The 13,553-nt window shown below is 44.6% G+C and overlaps 1 protein-coding gene across 2 annotated transcripts in view; it reads right to left on the bottom strand.

Moving 5' to 3' along the window:
- WAC (WW domain containing adaptor with coiled-coil) overlaps nucleotides 1-13,553 on the bottom strand; it is a 2,564,300-nt gene that overhangs the window by 1,861,330 nt on the left and 689,417 nt on the right. For both annotated transcript variants that reach the window (XM_044066675.1, XM_044066674.1), the window contains exon 6: nucleotides 9,184-9,299. In XM_044066675.1, coding sequence (XP_043922610.1) covers nucleotides 9,184-9,299 — 116 coding nt within the window. The remainder of the gene's footprint in view (nucleotides 1-9,183; nucleotides 9,300-13,553) is intronic.

The following is a 13,553-nucleotide window of genomic DNA, read 5'->3' as shown; positions in this document are numbered from 1 at the left end:
ATCGAAGCTCCCCCTTCTTCCCCGAGGGGAGCTGCCACCACTTATGTCCTGGAAACGCCCCTGGGACTTTTTGAGCCACATTTTTCCACTACTCTGATTCCTGGAAAAGGATCGTTGAGGAGTAGAAAAATGAATGCCCACGGCAGACGGTTTTATCATCCTTTTCACACCTGCCTAGTGTGTCCTTTACTCTGGGGCTGAACAAGGATGATCAAATGGAGCGTTGACAAAGGAAGACTTTAAGGGCTCTGCAAAATCACACAAGTGCATCCAGGAATGTTGCATGATGGCAACGCCGGAACCCGCTACCCTGATCATCCCCTTCAGCTGCATGTGCAATAAGCCGCACAGACAAATTTGATATAGACCCAAGGTGGCTAGCTGCGAGGCAGCCTTATCTTGCACCTCATTAGAGACAGTCCCAACTAGAGATTCTGATAATTCCTTGATCAGGTCTCTCTGGAGTCTAGTAAAGTGTGCCAGAACATTCAAAGACCTAAGTATGAAGGTTGAAGAATAGACCCGCTTTCCAAACCTGCCCATCTTCCTAGACTCCCTGTTAGGTGAACGTACAGAAGGATACTCATTGGCAAGTTCCTTTTTGGTGGAAGCAACCACCACCATGGCATCTACTGTCAAACCTTTGGCCCAAAACTGGTGGTCTTCCGGTGGCGATAGTATCCTGTCAGGGCTCAGGAGAACAGGCTCTATGGCATCAGGAGCCTTACAAGCCCACTGTGCGATTAGCTTGATGAGACAGTCAAGCAGGTGGGGACACCCAAGAAGTACGTGGTCAGGCACCGAAGGCTTGCAAATACACTGTTTCCTCAGATGATGGGTCTTGGGGCTTCCAGTTACCCCTCTGTTTCAGAATTTCCAGGATGTCTCCAAAGGCAACATCTTGAAGGGGTGACCGGGTGGGGGGACACGCCTCCATCGAAATCCAGGTTTTCAGTAACGGATTCTTCAGGGGAATCCAGGTGCTTCCTCTTACATGTTTTCTTTCGGGGTGGTTCCTCAGTCGGGAATCTCTGAAGAGAACTATGAAGAAGTGGGGCCCTTGTACATGGGCAACTTGAAGCTCTGGTGCTTGCTGTCCTGTAGTAGAGATTGTTGTCAACTCTGGACCAGAGGATATGGAAATATGACACCAGGAAGCAGGGGGGACCAGCTGAGAGCCTGCAGAGGCTAAGGCTTTCTTCATTATCTGGAACGCAGTACCCCCAAAGAAAAGTGGGAGCCCAGAACCAAAAAAGACCACCTCAGAACAGAAGTCACACCCCACTCCAAGAGTCCACCCTCCAAAGTCAGAGCGGGGGAAGGACCCACAACTAATGATGTTCCAGGAGCAGAGATCAGCACCATACAAAAACTAGGTGCCGAACAGAGACTGACGGCACTGAAGGAGAGGTCAGTGCCCAGAGAGTCCATCGGCTCCACAGTAGAAACTGATCAAGTCAGGGCAACATTTGGCACTGAGGTAGAAGTACCTAATGGCACCGAAAACACTGGTACTGGGGGAATCGAAGTGCTGGGCTCCAAACCTCTGGTGGAAGTCAGAGGAAGAGCAGTAGTAGGAGTCCTGGGAGAGGAGGTCCCAATTTCCAGGTGGGAGAGGGACCTGAGAAGTGGCAGGAATACTTCTGGACACCAACAGTTGATCCACCAACTTCACGACATCTAACTCAGACTACTGGAGGATTGAATTGAGAAGACTGAAGGAGACTCTGGGCATTCTAGAAAGGTTCTAGGCAGCTAGCCTGTGAAAGGGTCTACACATGGAGAGTATCTTGTCCTGGGCATGTCTAGATCTAATTTTGGCACCAAGAGAATGCACAGAGACTGCTGAGGCACAGAGTGGACTGGTGAAGCATGATGCTGCGTTGAAGGAGAGATCAGGACTGAGCCGGAAACTAAGGATGCTGGTGCAGACACTGGTGCCGAAGGCACTGTGGAAGAAGACGGTGCCAAGGAGACATCAGGCTGAAGTTTTTGTACCTTAGCAGTTTGTTCTGAGGGGGTCAGAATCAAAGTCTTATGTTTGCGAGTCACCAGCACCGATGGAGATGCAAGTACCGAGTGGCTTCTCTTTTTTGGAGTATCCTGTGTAGGACAGTCAGCATTAGACAAGGCCTCACTAAATGGAGATTTGAGCAAACTCTTTAGTAAGACCTTGTTACAATGCTCAACTAAAGTTCTCTAACTGAAGCCCTTATATAAATCAAAATGAGTTTCCAAGTGTGGGGCTCCCAAACAGTAAACACAGGAAACATGCAAGTCAAAATCGGGCATCTTTATTCCACAATCCTGGCACTGCTTAAATCCAGATGTGAATTTTGAGGGTTTTTTTCCACCATACTGAAACAGCGAGCAATGCTAACACAAAACACTCACACTTGCACACGGCAGGAAATCTACCAGCAATGGTAGGAAGAGTACCAGTATGGTAAAAAGGTAAAGGCAGGAGATCTACCAACAATGGTAGATAAGGCTACCAGGGTGGTAAAAGGTGGAGAAGAATACTAAAGTACAGTTTTGTACCTACCATAAATGTAGAGAGTGTACACCCTGCTGCAGTCATCACACTTGGGTTATCCTGCCGTCAGGCGGTCCCGCAGTCAGCCAGAATTCCAAAGTCTTGGTCCGGCGTCGGTTGCTGTCGCTTCTTCCCTGACGTCAGTGCGCCAGGGGTATAAATAATGCATCCTACGCCATCTTCAGTTTTTCTTGCCCCAGATGTCAGGTGCCCCCAAAAAGGTGGTCAGTAATTAGTAACAAAGTAATTTTTTGCACAAACACAAAATCCCTCCAGCTATAAGCAAATACATCAATCAGGAAGGTATTGTATAGATTTAGCCAGTTAGATCAGAGGGGATGGAGGGAGGGTAACCTGGACTGCAGCAGGGTGTACATTCGAACATCTACATTTATGGTAGGTACAAAACTGTACTATGTTCATCGTGTTACCCTGCTGCAGTCATCACACTTGGGTAGAATCCCAAAGCTATGGATGGGTGGAGGAGTTATAGAGGGTTAGAGGAGGCTAGAAGGCCCTGCAGAACTGCAGTGGCGAAGCTAGCCCTAGTCTTAGAGTAATGTGGTAAGTGATCGTGTTTGATAAAAGTGTGTACTGAACTCCAAGTTGCAGCTTCCAAAATCTCCTTGGTTGGTACCCCCCTGAGGAAGGCTGTAGATGTAGCTGTTGCCCTGGTAGAGTGGGGCCTAATGGTAGCAGGAACTGGTTTTCCATAATGGGTATAGCAAAAACGAATGCAATGACCTATCCATTTGGAAATGGTTTGTTTTGATATAGCCTTCCCTTGTGAAGCTGTAGCATAGGATACAAAGAGCTGGTCAGATTTTCTGAAAACCTTAGTTTTATCCAAGTAGTAGCGAAGTTGCCTGTCAATGTCCCAAGGAATGCAGGAGTCTTTCTCCTTTGTTCTGTGGGTTTGGGAAGAAGGTGGGTAAGTGAATGGTTTGATTTAAAGACACACTGGAAACCACCTTAGGCATGAAGGAAGGATTAGTTCATACAGAAACTCTGTCTTGATGGAAAATGAGGAAAGGTTCCACTGCCATTAGTGCCTGCAGCTCTGAGACTCTTCTAGCTGAAGTTATTGCTAGCAGCAGGGTGGTCTTCCATGATAGGAACTGTAGATCTGCAGAGAAAGCTGATTCAAAGGGAGGTAGCGTAAGTTTTTCCAGAACAAAATTGAGGTCCCATGTTGGTGTAGGTGCTCTCCTGGGGGGCCTAATGTTTTTTGCCCCTCTGAGGAACTGCCTTAGAAGTGGATGCGAAAATAAGGGTGGCTCTGTGTTGTAGTGGGCTGAAATAGCTGATGCATGGATTTTAATGGAAGAAAAAGAAAGTCCTTTGTGCAACATCTCAGTTAAATACTGTAGAATCTGAGGCAGGTGAGGCTGAAGTGTGTTTTGGCCTTTAGTTTGGTTCCAAGCACAAAACCTTTTCCATTTGTCCGCATAGGCCTTCCTGGTGCTGGGCCTCCTAGCTTCCAGAATAACAGCCATAACTGCTTGGGAAAGAGGAGCTGGCTGGATGTTTAGGTGATTTTCCATGCAGCCAGATTTAAGGTTTTTAGCTGGCTGTGAAGAATCTGATTGTTTTGCTGTGTGAGCAAATGGGCAGTTTGTGGTAAAATCCAAGGTGGGCCCTGGGCCATATTCCTCAATAGTGGGTACCAGTGCTGGCGTGGCCAGTCTGGGGCTATGAGCATCAGTCGTGGTCTCTCCTTTCTGATTTTCAGAAGCACCTTTGTGAGGAGAGGCAATGGAGGGAAGGCATATACTGTCAGGTTTTTCCAGCTGAATGAGAGTGCGTCCACTTTCCAAGCTTGATGGTGAAGTGTCCTTGTACAAAATTTTGTTAGTTGATAGTTTTGAGGACTGGCAAACAGGTCCATGTCTGGAAGGCCCCATTCTTGAGTTATCATTGCAAATACTTGTGGATCCAGTTTCCACTCATTGGGATCCATGATGTTTCTGCTGAGGTCATCTGCCAATGTGTTCTTTTGTCCTGGCAGGAATTGAGCTTGTAAGTGAACTTGGTAAACCAGAGCTGTGTTCCACAAATTCATTGCTTGCCTGCATAGAGGGTAGGAGTGTGTACCCCCTTGTTTGTTTATGTACCACATTACTGTGGTGTTGTCCGTCCTTATTGTAAGTTGTCCTGGATGGAATAGATTCTTGAAGGCTGTCAGAGCGTTCTGTACAGCTAGCATCTCTTTTTGATTGATGTGCAGATTCCTTTGATCTGCAGACCATACGCCTTGAATGCACTGTCCTGCCATGTGTGCCCCCCAGGCGTAGTCCGATGCATCTGTTGTCATAGTTTGCCTGGCTGGGGGCAAGGTGAAAGGCTGACCCTTGTTGAGATGACATGCCAGTGACCACCATAGAAACTCCTGTTGTAGGCAGGGAATGAGAGATATTGTGTCCAAGCTGTGGCTGTGTTGAGACCATACGCTTTTTAAGTACCAATGTAATTTTCTCATATGCAGCTTTGCAAATGGTATTAGTAGTATGCAAGATGCCATGAAGCCCAAGGCCTGCAGAATTTTTCTTGCAGGTAGTTGGGTCTTTGTTGCCATTGTTTTGAAATATTGAGTCAGTTGTAGTTTGTCTGGCATCAGATAAGCCTTCTGGGCTGTTGTACTCAAGCTGGCACCCATGAATGTCATATTTTGTGAGGGTACTAGTTTTGATTTCTTTTCGTTTACTGTGTACCCCAGGCAACTTAGATGTTTTACAAAAGCCAGATGTTGTAAGAGGATGTCCTTGCTTTCTGCTTGGATGAGGCAGTCGTCCAGGTATGGGTATATCTGAATTCCTCTGTCTGCAGTATGCAATTACTGGTGCCAGGCATTTTGTGAAAACCTTGGGCGCAGCAGATAAGCCAAAGGGCAGTGCAGAGAATTGGTAATGGGTTGAACCTGCAATGAAATGGAGGTATCTTCTGCAACTTTGTCTATGATAGGGACATGCAGGTATGCCTCCTTGAGGTTCAACGTTACTAGCCATGCCTTCTTGCCCAACATGGGAAGAAGCTGCTGTAGTGTTAGCATCTTGAATTTGGGTACTTGTAAGAAGGTGTTTAGAATTGAAAGGCCCAGAATTGGTCTCCAGGCATTGTCCTTTCTGGGAACTAGAAAGAGTCGAATAAAATCCTTGGCCATGCTCTCGAGTAGGTACCAGTTGAATGGCTCTCATGTCCATGAGAGCTGTAATTTGCTTTTGTGCCTCTGCCCATTGATTTTGTGGCAGGTTTGGCATTCCTCTTTTCATTGGCAAGGTGTGAAAATGGAATCTGTATCCTCGTGAAATTATGGTCTAGGACCCATTTGTCCTTTGTGACAATGTGCCAGTTGTCTGAAAAAAATGCGAGTTTTTCTCCCATGGGGGCTGCCAAGAGAGTGCTGCTTGGCCAGATGAGGTGCAAGTCATTGAATTTGCCTTCTGGTAGTTTGGGACCGGTCTTCTCCTCCCTTCTGTGCTGCAGTGCCCCATTGTCGAGGTTTGTACTGGGCTTGTGGTCGTCCTTTGCCTCTTGGACGTCTGTATTTACCCCTCTGTGGCCTGTCAGTAGCTGGAAAGGAACAATTTTTTGTTGGCCAATTTCTGCTGAAGCGAGGGGGCTGTACCTGTAGGATATCTTTGACTGCATAGATTTTGCCTTATCCTCCATTTTCTTTAACACGACTTCTGGTTTATCTCCAAAAAGAACATCCTGCTGTACGGGAGCATCTAGAAGCTTTGCTTTAACATGATCAGGCAGAGTTTGTTCCTTTAACCAAGCATGCCTACGTATAACAGACCCAGTGACAGCTGCTCTGCAGGAAGCCTCCAAAGAATCAAACCCACATTGCAAAGTATGTTTGCCCACCTGTTCAGTTGCATGCAACAGATCCTGCATTTCTTTCAATTCAGACTGTTGAGGGAGAGTGCTCATTTTTTGTTTTAACTAAGACATTAGAAACTGCTGATATTTTAGCATGTGAAACTGGCAATTTAGTGCCCTCATAGCTAGAGTGGCTGCGGTGTAAACCTTTTTCCCCCACCTGTGTAGTGCTCTGGAGTCCCTTTCAGAGGGTACAGGATTTTTCGCCATAGAAGCCTTAGCCCCTTTGGGACCCTGGGAGATGGTCTCTGGATCAGCAACAGGACTTTTGTAAAGAAATTTGTGGGAATCAGGCAGTCTACAGTATCTGTCAGGAGGCAGAGAGTCTGGGTTCAAACTGGATTCTAAGTAAACATCATCCACAATGACTAAAACTGGGGGGATGGCAAGTGGTCTGTGCTGGGGGAGTAAAAGAAACTCTGAGCCTTTTCTTTGAGTCAGAGTAGTACTGACCTTCCCAGTGAAAATGTCCCCTCATAGTGTGTAAAGTTTCCCCAAAGGAGTAGTCTTCAGGGGGAGAAGCTGAGGGAATGGAATCCTCAGCATCAGAATCTTCATAAGGGGAGAAGGAGTAATCTTGGTCCTCAGAGGAGCCTGAGGAAATAGACACTTGTTCAGAGGATGAATAATCTTCCTCTTGTCTAGGCCTTTTGTCAGGAGGGGGTTGGGAACCCCTGATTAAGAGATCAAATCTTCAGCCATTTTTTGAGCATCTGTTTCTTAGGCATGGGGCCTTGAACAGGGGACTGAAGTGCAGTCTTTTTAGGTTTAATAGGAGTCTTTGTCTTAGGATACGTTTTAATGGTGAGCGTCGGTCTGAAGACGCCTTCAGAAACTAAAGGTGTTTCTGCAGCACCAACATCTTTTTCAGCAGTGTCGTCGGTAGGGGCTGAACAAAATGGCTGCGTCGGCCTGGTACTTTCCGCCAAAAGTTCCGAAGCGGTCTCGGGTTCCAGATATGCGGTAGTCAGGGGCTGCGTCGGAGCCACACTGAAGACCGGTGAACCAGAGACCGGACCAGCCGAGGCCTCGGAGTCTGGCCTGGGTCTACGCTGCCTGTCCTTATCCTTGCATTTTTTGTGCACGCCGGTAGTCGGTTGCTCAGACGGCATAGTGTAGTTAAATTTTAGTTGCTGTCAAGGCTAACGCTGCACGCGACGGTACTAGTTACAGTCTCCTTGACGGGTGTCCACACGCTTGCTCTACACAACGGAGCTGTTAAACCCAACTTGGCAGGATTTTCCCCAGCAGCGTGCTTCAATGTTTCTTGTAAATTAATCTGCTACTGGTGGAGATATTCCGACAAGGTCACTGCACTTGGACTAGTTGGGTTTGCCACTCTGCCTGGATTTTTGTGTTTCTCTGTCACGCTTCGGATGTTTTCATAGTTAAATTTTCTAGCGAAGTAGTGTCGTGCGAAATCAAAGCGTCTTTTTATAGTACGCTTATTAAACCTAGCACAAAAACTACAACTAGTGAAGTCGTGGTCTGGGCCTAGGCAGGGTATGCAATAAGAATGAAAATCCTTATGAGGTATTTGCTTCCCACAAGAAATACAATTGTTAACTTTTTCTGACATCGGCCTGAGGCAAGAAAAGTTTCCCCAACGGGGTACTTAGCTTTACTGAAGACTTCGGTCTGAAATTCGAGTTCGAAAATCTCAGGAGTCGGCCGACCGGCACTTGCGAACTGCTTCTGCTTCGGGCACCGAGCGGCAAGAAAGATTGAAGAAGATGGCGTCGGATGCATTATTTATACCCCTGGCGCACTGACGTCAGGGAAGAAGCGACAGCAACCGACGCCGGACCAAGACTTCGTAATTCCGGCCTTCTGCGGGACCGCCTGACGACAGGATAACCCAAGTGTGACGACTGCAGCAGGGTAACACGATGAACATCAGTGGTATCAGAGAAAAACCCTGACAGGTTAAGAATGAACAGAGGAGATCTAAGGAAAAAAGTATGGGGTAAAGCTACTCACACTCAAAGGAAATCATGAAACTAGAAAGTTTAAGAATATTTAAGTTGCTGAAGAAAAACTAAGTCACTTAGCTGAGAGCAACGGCTGACACGTGTTGCTGACAGAGCTGCAAACAAGATCTGAGGTAATACAAAGAGGGGCATTGTAGGTAGAGACTTAGCTCAAAAGTTTTTTGGCTGGCGTGAGCTGTATAAAGGATGAGTCAGTTCCAAAGACTGGAACCTTATTGCAATTGTCAAGAATTAATGAAGATTGACAAACATCAGATCAGTGTTTGACAACCAGTGCCAAAATGTGCTAGACACAACACAATTATTACGTTACAGGAATCCCCAAAAAGCCACTTTCTACTTCAGATCAATTTCTTTCATTTAATGTTGTTCTACAAGCAACAGTACTGAAGGGATGTTAGTAAAGGAGTTTCCTGATAAATACTGATGAATATAACAATCAGAACCAAGGCTAAGCAACATAAAAATATCTGTCCAGAGGCTCTTTTTTTAGTCCAGCAGCAGTGACACCAACACAGCAAGCCTGAAGATCTTAGGCTTTGAATCCCAAAGAACAATTTTCCTTTCACATCTAAGACTCTGATACAATATGCATTTTTTTCGCTCACATTATGAAAAGTTAACAAGTAAACCAATATTTTAAATCTACACATTTGTTTTGAACTGTTACCAGTTTTTAACGGCAAATGAAATACTGATCCACTGCTACACAGAAAGAAATGCTACAAATATTCATGCATTTAATCACATAAAAAAGCAAAGAGCAACACTTACTTCCACTGGTAAAACCACTAGCAGGTGCTGCTTGCATAGCTTCTCTTCTATAATCTCTATCTTTTGGAAAACTGTTAACAACTGCGACTTTACTTGCCTCTTTTTGTCTTTGCTCTCTAGAATAAAAAAAGGAAATAAATCACAATCCTACTACAAAAAAGGTGAAAGTCAACAAACATTCACTGCATGCCTGTCAGACATTTGGCAGGTCTAAGAAAAATAAACAACGGCTAGAACAGTTATGCAAGTACTGGACAGCTTAAAGAAAAGCCGAGTAAACAACCAACCAACCAACGCAGTCCCTGCTTTCATTAAATGAATTTTATATTTTGCTCACTGGGTTAGTCTTACCATACTGTCTGCTATTTTCAGGGAACACCAGAGGATACAGTCATACTGCCTAAAGTAAACTTGGCCAGGGTACTACTGAAATTTCCGTATTCTTTTTGATAAGTGTCATGGGATTTTTTATCATCAATCTCAGCTACCCAAGCTTACGTAGATGGGACCTCAAATTAATGTCAAGCTCAAAGGATGGCACCTCATGAGAGGAAGCCCCCTCCCTTTTGCTGCACTGCAGTATCAATACTGGAAAATGAATCCAAGTTCTAGATATGGATGAGAGTTGCCAGTCTTCTGATTTTCCTGCATCAAGGTTGAGTGCACTACTCACTGAGCCACAAACAATGCTAATGCTTCTCATGTCTACTTCAGTAAACTATTTCCTCTTCCAATTCAGCACTTATCTTCCACCTTAAGATCCAGTTCTCTTATCACACAGCTTGTTTATTTGGTAACACTTTTTCCAATGTTATTGGTTTGTTTTAATTGTTGCTGTTGTACTTTTGGGGTTCAATATTTTTACAAGCAGTGCCTAGTTTTCACAGAATAAATTTGAAATTTGAGAAACCACTACCGTCAACAAGATCTTCAATACTATTTTCAATAACAAAGAGATAAAATTAGAGTGGGGTATATGCTTTTCCAGGTCAAACACCTGAGATGGAAAAAGTGACAGCCTGATGTCCAATGCAAAAGCACCTCAAAAGACATTGACAAATCCAATGTTATGGTCAGAATTTGACTATATTTGCAGTGGACCTTGAAGCAGGGTACACTATCATACAACTTCCAAGTAATAAAACCCAGTGATCTGGGGAAAAAATAAGTTATTTATTTTACTTATTTTACATTTGTTTACTGGGAAAGTCTGACTGGACACGTTCTTTTTCAGCGGCAGCCCGGGGAGAAAAGCTCCAGTTACAACAGTAAAATACAAATACAAAATAAGTAAAGTATACAAATATGATACAAAAATGTATGATACAAGTCAAAAAATGCTTGGTAGGAATAATGTAAACTTTTACATAAATGTATCCTGTGCAAGTTACCAAGGCTAAGTACCTGTAATGTACATAATATCAATATAACGTTAAAAAACAGCAGGTCATTTGAGGCATTTTATCTAGAGTAATAGCGAATATCTTCTAGTTTGTTATATGCTACTTGGAGACATTAAAGTGCAATTCATCTTTACATAGTGTTAGAGATAATTGCACAACCAAGAGTTAGCGTTATTCTTTTCCCTATTGATAATGTTAATGGTAGATTGCATACAGTGTTAGTTGTGAGGTAGGTAGGAAATTACAGAGAACTAGTGGAGTATGAGATAGTTGGTAATTAGCTGGGAGTAGTGCAAAGGCAGATCCAGTTGTTAAGGAGGTAGTTTTTTAAGGCTGGTTTAAATGTTGTTAGGGATAAGGAGACAAGATTTGTTGGTAAGCCATTCCAGAGTTTACCTATGTAGTTTGAAAAGGGGGAAGCTCCTGCTTGGTTTTTGGATGTATATGGTTTCTGTTGGTGGACAGTAGTAGTCTAGCAGGAGTATAGGGTTTTAAGAAGAGTTTGAAGGGCAGGTATTTTTTCAGGTTCAGAAAGAATTTTGTGGGCCATAGAAGCTGTGTGTAGTGAAGGAGTTGTGAAAATTCTAACCAGACGAGTTGCTTGAGTGCTAGGCAATGCTGAGATCTAGCTGGTGAATTTGAGGCAAATCTTGCTATTTTATTGTAGCAGGTTTCCAGTTTTTATAATTCAGTCTTCTTGATGTTGGAGAGAATGGGGGCTGCATATAGTAAAGTGGAGAGTAGATGGGTTTGAGTGACGGCTATTTTTGGTATTTGTTGTGAAGTACTTTTGTTCCTATATAGAGTGCCACATTTTTTGTAAACTAACTGTATGAGAAATGTGAATATCAAATTTAAGTTTGTCAATTTCAGTTCCTAGTAGTTTAGTGTGCTGTGATGAGAGTTATGCAACTTTTAGTTATGTACTTACCATAACTTTAGATGTATGGGATCCATCTCGCCTACATTCTCTACAGATGGGTTCAGAGCCGATCCTCTGCTCTGACTCGGCCGCTATACAATAGAACGCAGTCTCTTATTGGCTGAGTTACCTCGTATCCCAGGATGCACCACTACTGCTTCCCCAGATCTTGTTTGTCCGCACACATGCACACACACATAGACTATTGTTATAACATTCCCAAGTGTTTCAAGAGAGGAAGAAGTTGAATTCGGATCGTCCAGTCTCTTCTGGTCTACGAGGCAGGGGGAAGGAGGGTGGGTTATTAGGAATGTAGGCGAGATGGATCCCATACATCTAAAGTTATGGTAAGTACATAACTAAAAGATGTAATGTGATCCTATCTCACCTACATTCTCTACAGATGGGACAGCGTCCCTAGCACCTAATTCCTGGGTGGCTCACTGGAAAACGCTCCTGAGAACCGTGGAACCGAAGGAAGCTCGACCCCTAGATGCCACATCCAATTTGTAGTGAGAAATAAATGTGTGTAGAGAAGACCACGTAGCAGCCGCACAAATGTCACTAATAGAGAGCTTGGAATGAAAGGCTGCCGAAGTGGCCATAGCCCTGGTAGAATGAGCTTTCACTGGAACTATAAGCTCCTTATTTGAAATGATAAATATGACTGATACAGTCTCTGATCCACTTGGCAATAGTGACTTTTGTGACGGCTTTGCCTAATTTACTATCCGAAAAGGACACAAACAGTTGATCTGATTTTCGTGCTTGGTGTGTCCTATTCAAATAGAAACGTAATTGTCTGTGCATGTCTAAGCTGTGAAAGGTATATTCAGCTCTGTTTGAATACTTAGGGAAAAAGACCGGTAATTCCAGTGATTGTTGCAAACAAAAGTTAGAACAAACCTTTGGTATAAAGGATGGGTTTGGTCTAAGAGATACTCTATCCTTGTGAAATACCAGGTATGGTGGTTTGACACACAGGGCTTGAAGTTCTGAAACTCGCCTGGCTGATGTAATAGCAACTAGAAGAGCAGTCTTCCAAGAAAGAAATTTTAAGTCACAGGTTGCTGCCGGCTCAAAGGGAGATGAGGTTAATGCACCTAACACCACGTTAAGGTCCCACGGTGGTGCAGGATGAGATATAGGGGCCCGTAGAAGCCAAGCTCCTTTAATAAAAGCTTTGCACAACTTGTTGCTCATTAAAGGTGGTTCTACGCTCTCGTGAAAATTGGAAATAGAAGCCAATTGAACTTTGATGGTAGACACCGAACAACCTTGGTTGAACAGGGAAGCTAAAAACTTCAGTACCTCTGACACCGAGGCTGTCATAGGGTCTAATCCTCGGAGTTGGGCCCAAATAGCAAACCTCTTCCATTTATTGCTATACATCTTTTTAGTAGAAGTCTTGTGGGCCGAGGACAAAATATGCATGACTTCAGGGTCGAAAGAATGGCTCCTAACTATGGTCGGAAGAGGAGTAGCCAAGCTGCTAACTTCAATGAATAGAGGGACTGATGCGTCAAGAGGTCCGGAACTTGGTCCAGGAACCAGGGACCCTCCAATGCATATTTGTGAAGAAAGGGGAACCAGACTTGACGAGGCCAGTATGGGGCGATTAGAATCATTTTGCTTCCCAAGCGAATCGCCTTCTGAATCACCTTGGGGAGAAGGGGAACCGGTGTAAAAGCGTATAGCAGACTGGGGGGCCAAACTTGGACTAGAGCATCCTTGGGGATCTCCCCCGGAACTGGGGTGAGAGAAGAACTGCTGGCATTTCGCGTTGACGGGAGTTGCGAAGAGATCGCAACAAGGAGCTCCCCATCTCGTGAAAATCTGTGCTACCACTCTGTCGTTCAAGGAACACTCGTGAGGGGAGAGAATAGTTCTGCTCAGTCTGTCGGCTATCACGTTGGATCTCCCCGGAATGTGTGTTGCCACTAGGAAACGTTTGGTAGCAATCGCCCAATCCCATACCTTCAATGGCCTCTCTGCAAAGGGGGTAAGACCTGGTCCCTCCTTGCTTGTTTAAGTACCAGACTACA

This window comes from Protopterus annectens, chromosome 3.part1 (assembly GCF_019279795.1).
Source record: "Protopterus annectens isolate FY-2018-M chromosome 3.part1, PAN1.0, whole genome shotgun sequence".
In the NCBI taxonomy this organism is placed as follows: domain Eukaryota; kingdom Metazoa; phylum Chordata; order Ceratodontiformes; family Protopteridae; genus Protopterus; species Protopterus annectens.
Note: the sequence above shows the minus strand (reverse complement) of the source record. Positions and strands in the feature narration are given on the sequence as shown.